The sequence below is a fragment of the Monodelphis domestica genome, chromosome 6 (genome assembly GCF_027887165.1).
Source record: "Monodelphis domestica isolate mMonDom1 chromosome 6, mMonDom1.pri, whole genome shotgun sequence".
In the NCBI taxonomy this organism is placed as follows: Eukaryota; Metazoa; Chordata; class Mammalia; order Didelphimorphia; family Didelphidae; genus Monodelphis; species Monodelphis domestica.
Genome location: NC_077232.1, coordinates 132,994,131 through 133,011,251, shown reverse-complemented (window position 1 = coordinate 133,011,251; position 17,121 = coordinate 132,994,131). Strand labels below are relative to the sequence as shown.

Here is a 17,121-nt window from a genome sequence, read left to right as displayed (position 1 = left end):
AGATTTAAGTGGAAAAGTCGATGCACAGAGACAGTCCCACTCTCTCGGCGCTGGAAGCCTGGGTCCAGTGGCACGAAAAGTCATTACACCTGGAGACTTCCTCACCTGCATTGGATGGCCGCATTGTCTTTTGTGCTCCAACACACCCTGAGCACTCCACAGTGCTTTGCTGCGTCACCATCTCAGCCGTTGAACCTTCTTATTGGTTTCTTCCACCTGTTCCGCCGAAACAGTCTTCACATGCTGGGTGAGCAAAGCCCTGGTTCACCAGGGGTCCATGACGACCCGATGGCTACCCTCACAAGGTTTAGCCAGCCTGTCGAAGCCGTTGCCGGGGGTGTGGCCGCTGCCACATGCTAGCAGCTACTGGGAGCCACAAGTGAGAGTTGGGCATCAGGTGAGGATCAGAGGCTGGAGAGCTGCCCTAGGAGGGCACAATAAGCCCTCCATACCAGAGATATTACTCCTCCCTGAGCACCCCATACACCCCTATTGCTTTATTTACATATGTACTATATATATATACAATATACATATGCATATTAATGAATAAATATATGCATATACCCATATATAAACATATATAACAGTATGAATGTATACTACATAATATATATGGAGAGAGAGCATAGATATGCATGTACATACTTATGTAAGATTTCTCTTCTGTTGAGTATACAGGCATTATCTAGCATCCAGCATCCACATAACCAACGATGGTTGATATGTAACAGGTTCTTAATAATCGTTGGTTGAATTCTAAACTTAGAAGATAGTCTTTGGGACTTGTAATGGTTGAAAATATTTATCACTAACAGGTGACCTGGTGCTAAGCCTCTAGGAATAGAACTAATCTAGTCTTCAGAAGACTGACATTCTTAACTGACAAATCCACATTTGAGGTCCATCCTGATAGGGCTTGCCAGAGCTTGCTCCCAGCTGAGAAAAGTCACACGAGGCAAAAAAAGAACACTTTAGCAGATGACTTGGTGAAACATCAAAATAAGCATCACCATTACCATCCTCAAAGACATTAAAATATAGTAGAGGAGTTTCACCATCTACATAAATATGTGCCATCCAGTCAGCATTAAGTGTTCACTGTGAGCTCGGCACATTGCTAGGTGCTCAGGATACAAAGACAAAAATGGCTTAGTTGCTAGTTTAAGGGGCTAATGTTAAAATGGCAAGACATATGTAACTAAATACAAAATAAATACACAGTTATTGTGGAGAGGATGCTAGAATATAATAAGGTAAAATTCAAAAAGAAACCTAGAGCATTAGGAAGGTTTGACTCTAAGGCAGAAGAATGGAGTGGGAAAAGTTATGGATGTGGAATCAATTCTTCCTTAGAATCCTTGCTTGGACAACTAAGTTAATTTCTCTGAACCTCAGTTTCCTCATCTTTTAAATCACAGTATTAATAATTATGCTAAATACTTAGTGGGTTATCATAAAGAAAATAATTTGTAATACTTAAGACGTTATACAAATGTGTGTTATGATAATTCATAAGAGGCAGAGATTCCCTTAGAAAATAGGAAGGGGCTCATAATATAAATTAAAACAAAACAAACTCAGGATCTGAGCTTGGTTTGAAGACTAAAAGGATTTCAATAGCTATAGAATGAAGTAAAGTGAATGTTGATCTGAGTTTACCTCATTCCTCTGATCCCTGAAGTCACTGATTTTGACCTTAAACAAATGTTGGAACCAATTTGAAAGGGGACACAAGAGTTGTTTATAAAATTTCCATGTGAACATTTATACCTTGGAAATCAGTAAATACTACATATCAGGGCTTGATTATTTTTTTGATTATCTAGACTTAATAAAATTATAAGGAAGTTAGCAATAATGAAGATTAAAATTGAAAAATTTTCAAGGGTACATCAGACTCTCTAGTTGTTAAACATTCACTAGCATACTCCTAATAAGGAGGTAGGTTTGAGGGGGATTAGGTTTAGTTATTACTCATTCAAAATTTATGATTCTCTGAGTTTTGATCCTTCCAAACTAGTAGGAGATTGAAATTGCCTCTGGGTAATTGCCATTCAGAGCATATAAGGAAAACAAATCATTTCAAGAATACTTTGAACATTTTGGTTCATCTTAACATCAGTCTACAATGACCTTGGTTTTCTGAAGCCAACTACTCTTTCTGCAAGCATACTGAGATGATAAGTCTGATCACAGAGTCTTACACCATCTTTCTTGAGGGATTTGGTTTGGTATAACCAATGAATGTTGGAGATTGGACTTGTTTCTCTGACATCAACTTGGTATTCTCTCAGCATCTGATGATCATTCTGATGAATGGCTACATACCTACCTATAATCTATTCCCTGGCTCCCCAAGCCTCCAATAAATGTCTAATATAGGTCTTAAAATGGACTAATATTTCTGCAAAGTGCAGCAACTGTTTTGGAATTCAGAATTAGGGCTAGTAAAGGAGACTTATAAGATCAGATTAGAGGAAATTTGTCAAAAAAATAAGCAAAGATAGTTTGTAAGTGTTAACAGATGGATTTGTGTTTACTAGGTCAGCAACTGAAAGATGAAAAGAGATGATTCACTGAGGGAGAATGAAGACATGCAGATGTTTTAGGGGATGCTGAAAGTATGAGACAGAGGGGAGTTCTGGATTAACTGGAGCAAAGAAAAATTGGCTGAGGCAATTTATTAGAGCAGAATGAGTTATAAAGGTTAAAAAAAGAGTAGATTCACATTAAAAATGAAAGAAGTATCTGATTGTCCCCTCCTGTCATCAAATTGTATGTCAGGATTTAGACAGCATGATTGATTTGATAACCACCCTAATATATTACAATTAGGTAGGAAAAAGTCTTTAAAAAGTTCTCTGTTGAGTACCTTTTAGATATTGTCCAAAATACTTGGCATGTAGGCATCATCAAAGACTTAAGAAATGTTTAATTCTCACTCCATTTCCTTAAGGTACTGGGATATGGCCAGCTGTCCAACAAAAGAAGAAACTGAGCTGTGAAGAGATTTGTTCTAGGTCACTTAGCAAATCAGTATCATTGTAATGGTGGGAATAGAAATCAAGAATTTCTGTCAACCTGTTTCTTTTTCAGATCTCCAGACAACACTACTTTTGATGGACAAAACCATTCTTCTCTGATATAGAATTGAATAGTACTCAAATTTATTTGAATAGTTAGCTTTTTTCCCCCTTTTAAACATTATTTTATTTTGTCATTTTCAAACATTATTCCTTGGAAACAAAGATCATTTTCTTTTCCTCCCCCCCTCCCACTACCCCTCCCATAGCCTATGCACGATTCCACTGGGTATCACATGTGTCCTTGATTCAAACCCATTTCCATGTTGTTGGTATTTACATTAGAGTGTTCATTTAGAATCTCTCCTCAATCATGTCCTCTCAACCCCTGTAGTTAAGCAGTTGCTTTTCCTCGCTGTTTTTACTCCCACCATTTGTCCACTGTTTGTGAATAGTGTTTTTTTCTCCTAGATCCCTGCAGGATGTTTAGGTACATTGCATTGACACTAGTGGAGAAGTCCATTACGTTGATTGAACTACAGTGTATCAGTCTCTGTGTACAATATTCTTCTGGTTCTGCTCCTTTCGCTCTGCATGACTTCCTGGAGGGTATTCCAGTCTCCATGGAATTCCTCCACTTTATTATTCCTTTTAGCACAATAGTATTCCATCACCAACATATACCACAATTTATTCATCCATTCCCCAATTGAAGGGCATCCCCTCATTTTCCAATTTTTTGCCACCACAAAGAACACAGCTATGAATATTCTTGTACATGTCTTTTTCCTTATAATCTCTTTGGGGTACAAACCCAGCAGTGCTATGGCTGGATCAAAGGGCAGGCAGGCTTTTATCGCCTTTTATCTTTGGGCATAGTTCCAAATTGGCCTCCAGAATGGTTGGATCATTCACAACCCCACCAGCAATGAATTAATGTCCCAACTTTGCCACATCCTCTCCAGCATTCATTACTTTCCTTTGCTGTTATGTTAGCCAATCTGCTAGGTGTGAGGTGATACCTCAGAGTTGTTTTGATTTGCATCTCTCTGATTATAAGAGATTTAAAAAACCTTTTCATGTGCTTATTAATAGTTTTGATTTCTTTGGCTGAAATCTGGCTGTTCATGTACCTGGCCCATTTATCAATTGGAGAATGGCTTGATTTTTTGTACAATTGATTTAGCTCTTTATAAATCTGAGTAATTAGACCTTTGTCAGAGGTTTTTGTTTTGAAAATTGTTTTCCAATTTGTTGCTTCCCTTCTCATTTTGGTTACATTGGTTTTGTTTGTACAAAACCTTTTTAATTTAAAGTAATCAAAATTGTTTATTTTACATTTTATGACTCTTTCTATGTCTTGCTTGGTTTTAAAGTCTTACCCTTCCCACAGGTCTGACATGTATACTATTCTATGTTTACCTAATTTACTTATAGTTTCCTTCTTTATGTTCAAGTCCTTCACCCATTCTGAATTTATCTTGGTGTAGGGTGTGAGGTGTTGATGCAAACCTAATCTCTCCCACACTGTCTTCCAATTTTCCCAGCAGTTTTGGTCAAATAGTGGGTTTTTGTCCCAGAAGCTGGGGCTTTGGGTTTGTCATATTCTGTCTTGCTGAGGTCACTTATCCCAAGTCTATTCCACTGATCCTCCTTTCTGTCTCTTAGCCAGTACCAAATTGTTTGGATGACCACTGCTTTATAATAGAGTTTGAGATCTGGGACTGCAAGGCCACCTTCCTTTTTATTTTCCCCCCCATTATTTCCCTGGATATCCTTGATCCTTTGTTCTTCAAAATGAAATTTGTTATGGTTTTTTTCTAAATTAGTAAAAAAAAATTTTGGAAGTTCAATGGGTATAGCACTAAATAGATAAATAAGTTTGGGTAGGATGGTCATTTTTATTATATTGGTTCATCCTACCCATGAGCAGTTAATGTTTTTCCAATTGCTCAAGTCTAGTTTTAATTGTGTGGAGAGTGTTTTGTAGTTGTGTTCATATAGTTCCTGTGTTTGTCTCCGGAGATAGATTCCTAAGTATTTTATTTTGTCTAAGGTGATTTTCAATGGGATTTCTCTTTCTAATTCTTGCTGCTGAGCTGTGTTGGAAATATATAGAAATGCTGATGACTTATGCGGGTTTATTTTGTATCCTACAACTTTGCTAAAGTTGTTGATTATTTCGACTAGCTTTTTGGTTGAATCTCTAGGATTCTTTAAGTAGACCATCATGTCATCTGCAAAGAGTGATAAGTTGATCTCCTCCTTGCCTATTTTAATGTCTTCAATTTCTTTTTCTTCTCTAATCGCTACTGCTAGTGTTTCTAGTACAATGTCAAATAATAGAGGTGATAATGGGCATCCTTGTTTCACTCCAGATCTTATTGGGAATGCATCTAGTTTATCCCCATTGCAGATGATGTTAGCTGATGGTTTTAGATATATACTGTATATTATTTTTAGGAATGACCCTTCTATTCCTATGCTGTCTAGTGTTTTTAATAGGAATGGTTGTTGTATTTTATCAAAGGCTTTTTCTGCATCAGTTAGTTTTTTTTAAGGCAGTTTATTGAAGTTGAATAACAGAACTGACTGTAATTTGCTGATTGTTTGAAACTATATTTTGCGTAATAAAATTCTTTAATAAAATTCATTATGCCCTCACAGTTTGTTTTTCAGTTAGATTTGAAAAATGTATGTTTTAATATAGAAACTAGAGGTGTGTAAATATCAATACCCCTACCCCTGTTTAGTTGTATCTAAATGGGGAGGCCATAAAATGTCTCTGGAGTTTGTTAATTGTTTTGAAGATAGTCATACTCTATGTACAGTATAGTTTTATCAGTCAGCAGTAACTGCTAAATGGCCATTGGGCACAAATAACAAGAGGGAATATTCAAATAGTCATTTTGACTTGTGGTACCTTTATGTGACTTATTTCCCCTAATGAAACAATGATAATGACCATAGTCCATCCATGCTTGTTCATCCTGTGTGACTTATCCAGGCCTTTGCATAAGTTTTCCAAGTGGGGTTTAACCAACTTTCTGGGAGTATTCCTAAATTTTTCTGGATATTGCAAGGAGGGCTGTCTATTTTCTAGTTTTTGACCTTGGTGGGAGACCAGCTCATCTTCTTTATTTCTCATGTATTTCTTTGATAACATCTTTCATTAAGCTTTGTAATGCCTTGTTGTTAATGTTACAATCTGTCCTTTCCCACAATACCTTTTGCCACTGTCTTCTTTAAAACAAGACTAGAAGGTGGTCAGTTCTCTATCCATAAGGATTTTAAGTCTGTATGGAAAGGCAGAGCACATATAGGTAAATTAAAGCAAAGAACATAAAATAATTAAAACAATATGTATACAAGCATGAAATAACACTGTATAACACAGCAATAACTTTGTATATAAATAGGTGGTGTTGGAGTCAGGAAGACATGGATTCAAGTCCCTCTCTAAAACCTACAGGTTATGTGACCTTGGTTAAGGCACTTAACCTCTCAGTTCCTTACAAATCTAAGATGAGGCAGAGAATAGTTGCCTTAATCTGCATTAGTAGAGAGAGTTCTCTACCAGAGAGATCACAAGACCAGTCCAAATCTTTTCTCTTTCCTCCATAAAAATATCTATCTGTAACTGAGGAGAAAACCCAAAGTGAAGTAAGAAGCACTGTTGGGTGGAATTAATTAGGTAAAATTTCTTGAAAGAAGCTAATTTTATCAATACTTTAATAAATTAATATGTATTTACATGATACATTGGATCAGACCCCTACTAGTTTTGTATAATTCTTAGTTTTAAATTCCTCATCTACAAAATAGGGATAATAATAGTATAAACTTCACAAGGATATTGAGGATCCATTGAGATAAAGTATATGAAGCACTTTATGAATCTTAAAGCACAATAGAAATGCTCGTTGTTATTATTACTACTAGTAGTATTCAACAATAGATTACTGGTTTTTACTCTCCTTTTCTTTGAAAACACCATCTTTATAGAGTTATCAGTGAGGTATACTTATATTTACAAATACAAAGTGTATTTGTAGCCATTTCTGATAGCACCAGTAAAATAACCTATCCTTTAAATATATCACAATGACAATAGAAGGGTTCTAATCTTTTATGATAGTCAGCAAGGAAATACATGTAAACCACTATCTTTGTAAATACTAGAGTTTTACTTTTTTGGCTCTGATTTTTAATTCCAAAGAACTCATTATATCTTTTAGGAATATTCACTCATTGCTAGACCTATAAATATCTATAAGTCTATAGAAAAACCTAAACATATAGATATATTTAATTATTGAGGGTCATGAAAGTTGGAATATTTATCAATTTTTTAAATGATGGGTTCTTATAGATAGAGCTATAGATAGTGATGAATATATATGTACACAAATATGTCAGTATTAATTGAACCTTTTATTTAAGTCAAATCAATGTGGTACAATAGAGAGAATACATCTTCATGCCAATTCAGTTCTTTTAAGTATTAGTTGTATTATTAATTATTGTAGAATTGAATCAAATCCAATTGAATATATATAATTGAAGACCAAGTTTCCAGTACCCATTCTACCATTTACTATCTGTGAGATATTGGGAACATACATCATTCAGTGAGGTGAAGTTTAGTGGGAAACATGCACCACTTGGAGTCAGGGTGCCTGGGGTTCATAACTAGGCTCCGTAGCTTACTTACGTGTAAATATTTTGGAAACATGATTTTGCCTTAGTGTCTTTATATGTCGAATAATGAGTTAGAATAAGTAACTACTAAAGTCCTTTCCAGTTTTAAATTCTAAGAATCTAAAGTTTTTAATAAAATGCTACAAATATTTGACCTGTTATATACATATATGTTTACATGTACAATTATTTATGCTTATAAATTTATTTATATATGTTTTAGAATTTGGAATCCTGTAGTCATCAATTAATTAATCAGCAAGTATTAAGCATCTACTATGTTCTAGACATTGTGATTGGTGCTATGATCTCTATTCATAAAATATCCAGTTATGAGAAAGAACAATTTCATTCTCCTTCCTCATTTCTTCCATTCCTTTTCTTTTTCATCATAAAATAACCATATGAAAAGACACCACACACAAGCTCTGGTTTTTGTCTTCTTTAGTCTGTGACTCTTGTAGCCAGTGGGATTTTAGACTTCCTTGTTTCTTCTCCCACTATTGCAATGCAAGCATTTCATATTTTAGCTTCTTATCATTCTTTAAATGTACTTGTTATATAGTAGTATGTATATTTTTTCTCTTTGACCTGCAACCTCTATGACATTTCTATATGCTTTCAATTTATATTTTCTTTTAGGAAGTGAGTGATGCATTCTTTCTATTTTTACTTTGCTCTGTATTTAAACGTTTTTTTTACTCATATACACTTGAATTGATCATTTTTCTGACATTTTATGATCTATACTCTCATCTTCCCACCTACCCCTTCCTCCTCCCCAAGATGACATGTAATTTATGTTGTACGTGTGCTACCATGTTTATGTTGTGAAAGAAAATACATATTGTTTATATTAGAGAAAAATTCACGAAGGAAATAAAGTGAAGAATACTATACTTCAGTCTCAATTTAGATTACATAAATTCCTTCTTTGGTAGTGAATAGCCTTTTTCTTCTTGAGTCCCTTGAAGTTGTCTTAGATCCTTATATTGATAATCATAGTTAATCATTCACAATTGATCCTATACATTATTGTTGTTACTGTGCAAATGTAAATTTTCCTGTTTCTGCTCACTTCAATTTGTATCACTTCATATAAGTTATTCCAGGGTTTTTTTTTTTGTTTATTTATTTTGGTGATCATTCTATTCATCATTTCTATGGCACAGTAGTATTCCTATTCAATCATATACCAGAATTTGTGCAACCATTTCCTAATTAATGGATGTCTTTTCAGTTTTCAGTTCTTTGTCACCACAAAGAAGCTAATATAAATATTTTTTATAAACACAGGTCCTTTCCTCCATTTTTAAGCTGAATTTGATGGTCCTTTGAGCATGGCTTCAGACTGTTCTCCAGAATAGTTATATCAGTTTATAGCTCCACCAACAATATGTTAGTGCCTCAATTTTCCTACATTCCCTCCAACATTTATAATTTCCCTTTTTGGTTATGTTAGCCAGTCTTATGGGTGTGAGGTGGTACCTCAGAGTTGTTTTAATTTGCATTTCTCTAATTAATATTCTAAATAAGTAGCCCACGTATTGGAGAATGGCTAACTAAACTATGGTTTTAAATGTAAAATAGAACAATATTATACCATCAGAATTATCCAGTGTTCACAACATTATTCATACAATAACTTTGAAATACTTTAGAACTCTGATTAATCCAATTATTTTAAAAGATCAATCAAATGTTAAACCACCATGCCAGAAAACTGAAAATGAAAAGTCTGCTCCCCACCTACTGCCAGGGAGATGTGCAGAATGAGACACTGATTTTTGGATATGTGTTCGGTTATTTCAGTTATTTCTGACTCTTTGTTTCCCTTTCTGGCATGTTCTTGGCAAAGATAATAGAGTGGTTAGCATTTCCTTCTTTAGATTATTTTACAGATGAGGAACAGAGACAAACTTGTTCAGGGTCACACAGCTAGTAAATATCAGAGGCTGAATTTGAACTCAGGTTCTCCTGACACTTTGCTCTATTAACTATGCTACTTAAGTGCCCCATTTTGTATATAACCTATGTGGAAATATATTTTGTAAGATTATACATATTTGTTATAAGGGTTTAATTTATATTTGGAGGGTGGTACAAATGGGAGGAACATCTAATATATGTATATAAAAACAAACTGAAAAAAAAATAATTTCTACTTTACTGTACTGTTCTTGCTGTGGCTCTAGAACAGTTTACCCGTGTCCTTAATCATCTGGGTGCCCATCTCCTTTGGCACTGGAGCAGACTGATTGGTGATATAGCTTTAGCCTTGCTTGGCTTGTGTCCAAAACCTATTATAATCTTCTTGTGTAGTTCTGGACTAGATGAAGGACCTATTAGAGTTCTCTGTCCTCACCTCCCCCTCCAAAAAAAAAAAACAACAACAAAAAACCCAAACACATACTTCCTTCTGGTACATTTTTATAGAACTTTTCTGGAGCATATGGTGGGGGGAGTTGAATTTCTCTAGGACCTTTCATATTTACCATATTAATAAGAAGTAACATTTCATTTTGAAATAAAAAAGATATGCTTTGGAATGGATAATTTAAACTGCATGTAAAATATGGACTAATCTTGAAGACTTGTCCCCAAATGTTTAGTAAAGCTTGTATGTCTAACAACAGTAGCAGCAGCTGCTGAAGGACTTCAAGTGGTTGAAATGACTATGTGGAAACATGGCGGAAATAAACCATTTGTTTTAGTGATTTCTATCATACATGTAGAAAAGTGTATGATGGATTGGAGTGTGGTATTTGTTACCGAATGATTGGATGGCCAAAATGATGGGGGTCCTCACCTGTGTTAATATAATCAATTTTATTTTTGGCTTTCTTTGGTCATGTATATCCTGACTTTCCCTATTCTTAAATGATAAAAATAATATCTAATTGTTAACTACTATTACATCATATTTAAATTATCTGTTTAAAGTAAGGCTTAGTAGGTGATAACCCAATAATATTAGAGGCTTTGAAAAGTTATATGGTTTCATTTCAATACAATGCCAGGGTCTAATACAGCCTTATCATTTGGAACTTTATTCCATGATGAATGATCTTCATTAATATAAGTTTTAAGTATCTAAGGTTATGAAGTTTCTATTAATTTGACTTTCCCCAGTAACTGTTATTTTAAATCCCTAATACATTTTTATTCTTCACCTAAGTTATGATAGTGAAAAGCACATCTTTCCTTCTCCCTTCCCCCATATTATTTTAATTAATATAATTTTAGATTAAAATTGCTAATGATATTTTTAAAAATTGGATATATCAAAGTATATGATGACAGAACAGATATAAACAGACTTAGTGTGAGGTATTAAGTTTTCATGAGTGGATAATGAGCAAAGATAGCTGGTCTTATATCCTACAATGAATTGACAGTCACTGCCCTGGTAATTAAATTCCTCTGTGGTTGAGTTTTTGTATCATCATCAACATCATCATCGTCCCCTAAGGTTACAAAGTGCTTTCTTGACAAGAACCCTAGGAAGTCGGTAATATAACCCACTTAAAAAAATTCTTATTTATCTCCATGTTATTGATGAAAAAATTGAAGTTGAGAATATAACTTGTTCCTGTCTTTAAAGTCAGTAATTTTGACCTTATCCCAAATACAGCTTTTATAAAGGAGCAATGAGGTAAACAAATTGCTTTTAACATATTACAATGTTTTTAGAAGAAATGAATGTTGTAAATAATTTACTTGGGCTTAATGATGCAGGTTAACCTCACCAAATCACTTAATATTATTGGGCTTCACCTCCTCTTCTGGAAAATGAAAATGAAGGAGTTTCATTAATGATCTCTGAGTATCCTGCCAGCTGGAAATCTATGATCCTATGGTTGCAAATTTTAAGCTTCCTTTGGTTGATTCAAGGAGATGACAGTGGGAAATATATCCCTGGTAGGCATGAAAGTAAGAGATCTGGTCATTTAGATTTTTTTTTAGATGCATGTTTAAACAATGAATATATATAAAATCTGGGGCAGCTAGGTGTCTTAATTGATAAGAGAGCCAAGAAGAACCATCAAATCTGGTCTCACATACTTAATAGCTGTGTGATTCTGGGCAAGTTACTCAACCCTGTTTGGTTCAGTCTCTCCATCTTTAAAGTGATGGCAAACCACTCCATTATCTTTGCCAAGAAAATCTCAGATAGGGTCACAGAGAGTCAGACATGAGGGAACAAGGGGTATAATATTGCTATCAACATTTTTGTAACATTAATAATAGCTGAAATTACAGTTTACAAAGGATAATAATTACATTTTATTCAATAATTACCTCAACAAACATCAAATATTCTATTAAATCCTGTGGTCCTTTATCTTTAACAAGTCTCAAAGTGTGCCCATGGTGAATAAATATATGTTTCTGACATTTACAGAAGTGACTTCTCATCTGTAATTCCATCCCTCTTCACAAAGGTGTGCTGATGTTGCAGGCTGCACCTTGGATAGGTACCAGTAGAAAATAGGGTGAGATGAAATCAATATAATTTTCACTTGTGACCTTACTCTAAGGTTAAGAGACAAATATAGGGCAAGATAGTGCTTTTGTCTTAGAACTGAAACGAGAACAGAGGGATAAGAAGCACTGTTGGGTAAGGTGAAAGAACAAAAGTATATTGTCTTCTTGGAAGAAAAGAGATTGAAAAAAAATCAGTGTTTTAATGTAAATTAAGACCAAATATTGTGGTTTAAAATTTTCCCAGCAACATGTATATTAGATAAAATTTCCTTTAAACGCTGGTATGTTACACTTCTCCACAGACAACATGAAATCACCACCTGCTAGCAACCAGATACTCATAATTTGTTGAGAGATTGAGGTACCTACTGTACTTCCATTCCAAAATTTCAAGAGGCTTCTGCTTAGGAAATAAATGAATTTTCCCACCTCACAATAATCATTACAGGGTAGAACAGTTTAATTACACAATTATTTTTTAAAAGGATGATTCCCTGCCCCCCCTTCTTCAACCCCTCTCTCTTCCCTTCCCGCTACAGACCTCTTTCCTCCCTCTTACTCCCCTTGTTTTAGTTCTCAGGGTGCTGCCCCCCTGAAGTCTCGCCCCCTGGCGACAACTCAGGCAGGCAGCGTCTGGCGGCTATCTCTTTAAGTGACAGCTGTGGTTAGAGTCCCAATCCAGGGCTTGACGTCAGTGCAGCTTCCCTGGGCAGAGAAGAGCTGGTAGTGCTGCCGTCTGTGCCTGTGGTCTGTGCCTGTGGCTTGCCTTGCGCGCTTGCTCGCTCCCTCTCCTCATTGCCGAGGAGGCGAGTTACAGTTTGCTCCAGCTCCTCCTCCCTCTCCTTGGCTGAGAGCGGAGCAGCAGCCCAAGTCTCTCACACTTACCCCTAGAGCAGGAAAGGAGCAGCTGTTACTATATTGCTGCTGCAACAGCGTTGGCACTACCGTCCCTTCCTGCTCTGCCCGCTCCTATGGAGACTGGGGGCCACCGCCGGCGCCTCTACAAACACTGAACTGGGCTGCCCCAGTTGGACAAGCGAGAGCTAAACTGGGAGGAGGGCTTCGGGGCACCTAGGCGCAAACAGGGGCAAGAGGGCGTGACGGTGGCGGGAGGGGGAGGGTGTGGGCAGCAAAGTGGTCCAGGAGAGATAAAGTCGGGTGTTACCAGGGGGTCGCTTGGCAGACAGGGGTGATGACCATGGCTCTGAAGGACACGGGCACTGGAGGCAGCACTATACTGCCTATCAGTGAGATGATTTCTTCCACCTCTCCAGCGGCGGCCGCCGCCACCTCCTTCACGGGTCCCTGTGCTCCCTCTCCATTCCCCGAGGTGGTGGAGCTGAATGTCGGGGGCCAGGTCTATGTGACCAAGCACTCGACTTTGCTCAGCGTCCCGGACAGCACTTTGGCTAGCATGTTCTCGCCGCCTAGTCCCCGGGGCGGCGCCCGGCGCCGCGGGGAACTACCCAGAGACAGTCGGGCGCGCTTCTTCATTGACCGTGATGGCTTTCTCTTCAGGTATGTGCTGGATTACCTGCGGGACAAGCAGCTCTCGCTGCCCGAACACTTCCCAGAGAAGGAGCGGCTCTTGCGGGAGGCCGAGTACTTCCAACTGGGCGACCTGGTTAAGCTGCTGTCGCCTAAGGTGACCAAACAGAGTTCGCTCAACGACGAGGGTTGCCAGAGCGACCTGGAGGACAACCTGTCTCAGGGCAGCAGCGATCTGCTCCTGCTACGGGGCGCCGCCTCGGCCGCCGCAGCCCCTGGCCCGGGAGGCATTAGCAGCGGCTCCCTGCTGGATAAGCGCTCGGGCTTCCTCACGCTGGGCTACCGGGGCTCTTACACCACGGTGCGGGATAACCAGGCAGACGCCAAATTCCGCCGCGTGGCGCGGATCATGGTGTGCGGGCGCATCGCCCTGGCCAAGGAGGTCTTTGGGGACACGCTGAACGAAAGCCGGGACCCTGACCGCCCCCCAGAAAAGTACACATCCCGCTTCTATCTCAAGTTCACCTATTTGGAACAGGCGTTCGACCGGCTGTCAGAAGCTGGCTTCCACATGGTGGCGTGTAACTCCACTGGCACTGCCGCCTTCATCAACCAGTATCGGGATGACAAGATCTGGAGCAGCTATACGGAGTACATCTTCTTCAGTAAGTTCTTTGGTTCTATTTGTGACCTCTTTCCCCCTCTCCCAACTCTCCAGTGCTGCACTAGCACCCTTCTCTCCCTTCTTATTCCATTTTCCCTTGCTTTCTTGTTGGAGAAAGAGTACTGGGATCTCGAGTTTGTCCTTAGCTTTTCATTGCGCAGTTGCCCTCACCCACTCCCCTCTATCTACCATTTGACAAAGGAAAGAGAAAAGTGATTTAACGTTTACGCCTCGCACAATATGAGCCCTGTTTTTTATTCATGTTGGTTTCTAGGAATGGAATTTGCGCTCTCTCTCTCTCTCTCTCTCTCTCTCTCTCTCTCTCTCTCTCTCTCTCTCTCTCTCTCTCTCTCTCTCTCTCTCTCTCTCTCTCTCTCTCTCTCTCTCTCTCTCTCTCTCTCTCAATTTTTGTTTCTCTGTATTCCTTCCTTTCATGACCTTTTGGACACTGAGTTGTCTAACTTTTTGGATGCAACCCCTCCTGACATCGAGAGCGCCTCAGCCAATAGCTTCCCTCAATTGCTTCTGGTAACAGTAGTCCTGGGGCGTTGGCAGGGGAGGGCTGTGGGGGAGGGTGTTGCAAGTCTGAATTTCTATTCCAGCTCCGTGGCACTGTGGGGTTAATTTGCCTAGGTCAAACTTGATTTTCTTACCAGGGTAAGCTGACATGAACACACCTACAAGGCAAAAAAAAAAATCTTATTACTGCAATTAAATACTTCGTGTCAGCTGCGGAGCCGCCTTTCTAGAGCAGAGACCATTGGTTCTAGACTTTGATACTATGTGCTGATTGCTAGTTATGGTTTCAGGGTCTATACTTCTTGCTAACTTGAAAGGGAAATCCAGGGGGCATTAAAATATACTAACCACTTTGCAAACCTGACAGCCTAGATTCTCCTGTGCCAATAGCTATCTCTAGTCCTAAGCTTCCCAAACAATTTTTTCTTCTCAACCTTCATGATTTGTGGAGAGGGCCTAAGAGACACTGAAGGAGGAGGATTTGAACAGAGCGTAAATGGGACCACTGAAGTGAGATCACCAAGGAGAGCTGCCTGAAGAATGCAGCCTCAGTGCCTGGATTAAAGAGCTTTTCACTTTTCTCTGCTCTCTCTTTTTGCTTTGATTAAAAGCAAAACAAAATCTCTCCAGATGCAAGCTTTTTCAAGCATCTAGAGCAGCTGATGAATCACCTTTCTAAAGGGAATGGAGGGACCTCCCTCCAAAAGAGAGGGAAAATAGTGAAGTCTCTTTAAAAGCCTGTTAACTTGCTGTTACTACTGCCCATTTTGTGGGCCTATTGTGAACTTCAGATTGTCTCTAAAAATTTAGAACATACATGTATAGGCAATTTTCAAGTGTACAGTAAGGTAAAGACTACGGGGCTATTTAAAAGCCAACTGGGAAGACAGCAGAAAAATATTACTTGGCAAGAGTTTTCTTTTATAGACCCTAGAGTTCTTGAATCTTACTGGAGGGTTTTTAATGGTTGGATTCTGAAAATTGTGTAAGCATAGTTAAACATTTTGCCATTCATTTATTACTCAGAAACTTGTATATTTCCATGCATGTGGGATACAAGCTTTTCTGATAAAAGGACAATGTGTTTCTTGCTCAGCTAGTTTCTAATTTGGTAACTTTGGGAAAGTTAAAAGCCTGAAGTCTAATCTGCTAAAGGAGAGTGAAAATACTTGCCATTTTCACAGGATTGCTTTGAGGAAATCATTTAATAGCCTTTAAGGAACTATAGCACTCTGAGCTTAGTAGAAGTTATACTGGTGGTAAAGGGTATACTTTTTAGTCAGAAGATGCTGTTGGGATTTGCAAAGTGGCTAGAATCAGTTAGCTTTATAATGAAAGTAGGAGTTATTTTAAAGAATTATGGTAAGATAAATTAGCAAGGCCAGATTAAAACAACAAGAACATTACTTTCTGTTTTACAATTGCTTCCAAGGCAGAAGAATGTTAAGAGCTAGATTAATTATTGGGGTTAAGTGACTTGCCCAGTATCATATAGCTAGGAAGTGTCTGAGTACAGATTTGAATCCAAGACTTTTAATCTCTAGGCTTGACTCTCTATCCACTGAGCCACCCTAGCTGCTCCTAGGTCTAGATTTTTAAATAGCCTCCTTGAGGAGGATAAGTTACTCCTTTTAGGCAGCTATATTAAGTGTTCATTGCTGTAATAACTAAAAAGATAATTTAAAAATCAATTTATCTCAACACATTATTTGTATTGTTCATTAAAATATTGATGGGCAAGAAAAAGTATAGAATTTTCTCAACTGCCTCTCTAGATTACCTTGGTCATGTAGATTAAACTATTTTCTGGTGTATATCAGAGGGTTTAAATATTGTTGGTAATATTTTCCCAGATTTTTTGAGAAGATGAAATGTCTGAAATGAGATGAAATAGTCTGTTTCTGTTGGAGAAGAAATAGGCATAGGGCTGAGCAAGTGTTAGAGTTTCCAGATATTACTTGGGATGTTTTTAATGCCTGCCTTCCTCTCTTGAGGAAGTGTATTCTTGTAGCCTTGAAAGTGTATTCTTTAGTTATGAAGTAATATATGATCCATCAACTCTGAAAGAAGACTCTGAGAAAAAAAATTCAAAGCTAGAGACCCAGAGAATCAAACAAATCCCACCCCTCTCTATTCCAAAAGAAAATGGTATGTGTAAGGATGAAATGTTTATTAGTAAAATATTTCTAAAGACAGCACTCAGAAGCCAAATGTTTACACTATAAATGACAATTT

At 37.8% G+C, this 17,121-nt stretch overlaps 1 protein-coding gene across 2 annotated transcripts in view; it reads left to right on the top strand.

The window, feature by feature from the left end:
- Positions 1 to 12,408: 12,408 nt before the first annotated feature.
- The window catches only part of KCTD8 (potassium channel tetramerization domain containing 8), a 315,809-nt gene continuing 311,096 nt past the window's right edge, over positions 12,409 to 17,121 (top strand). For both annotated transcript variants that reach the window (XM_001364752.4, XM_056802576.1), the window contains exon 1: positions 12,409 to 14,368. In XM_001364752.4, coding sequence (XP_001364789.2) covers positions 13,408 to 14,368 — 961 coding nt within the window. In that variant the 5' untranslated portion in view covers positions 12,409 to 13,407. The remainder of the gene's footprint in view (positions 14,369 to 17,121) is intronic.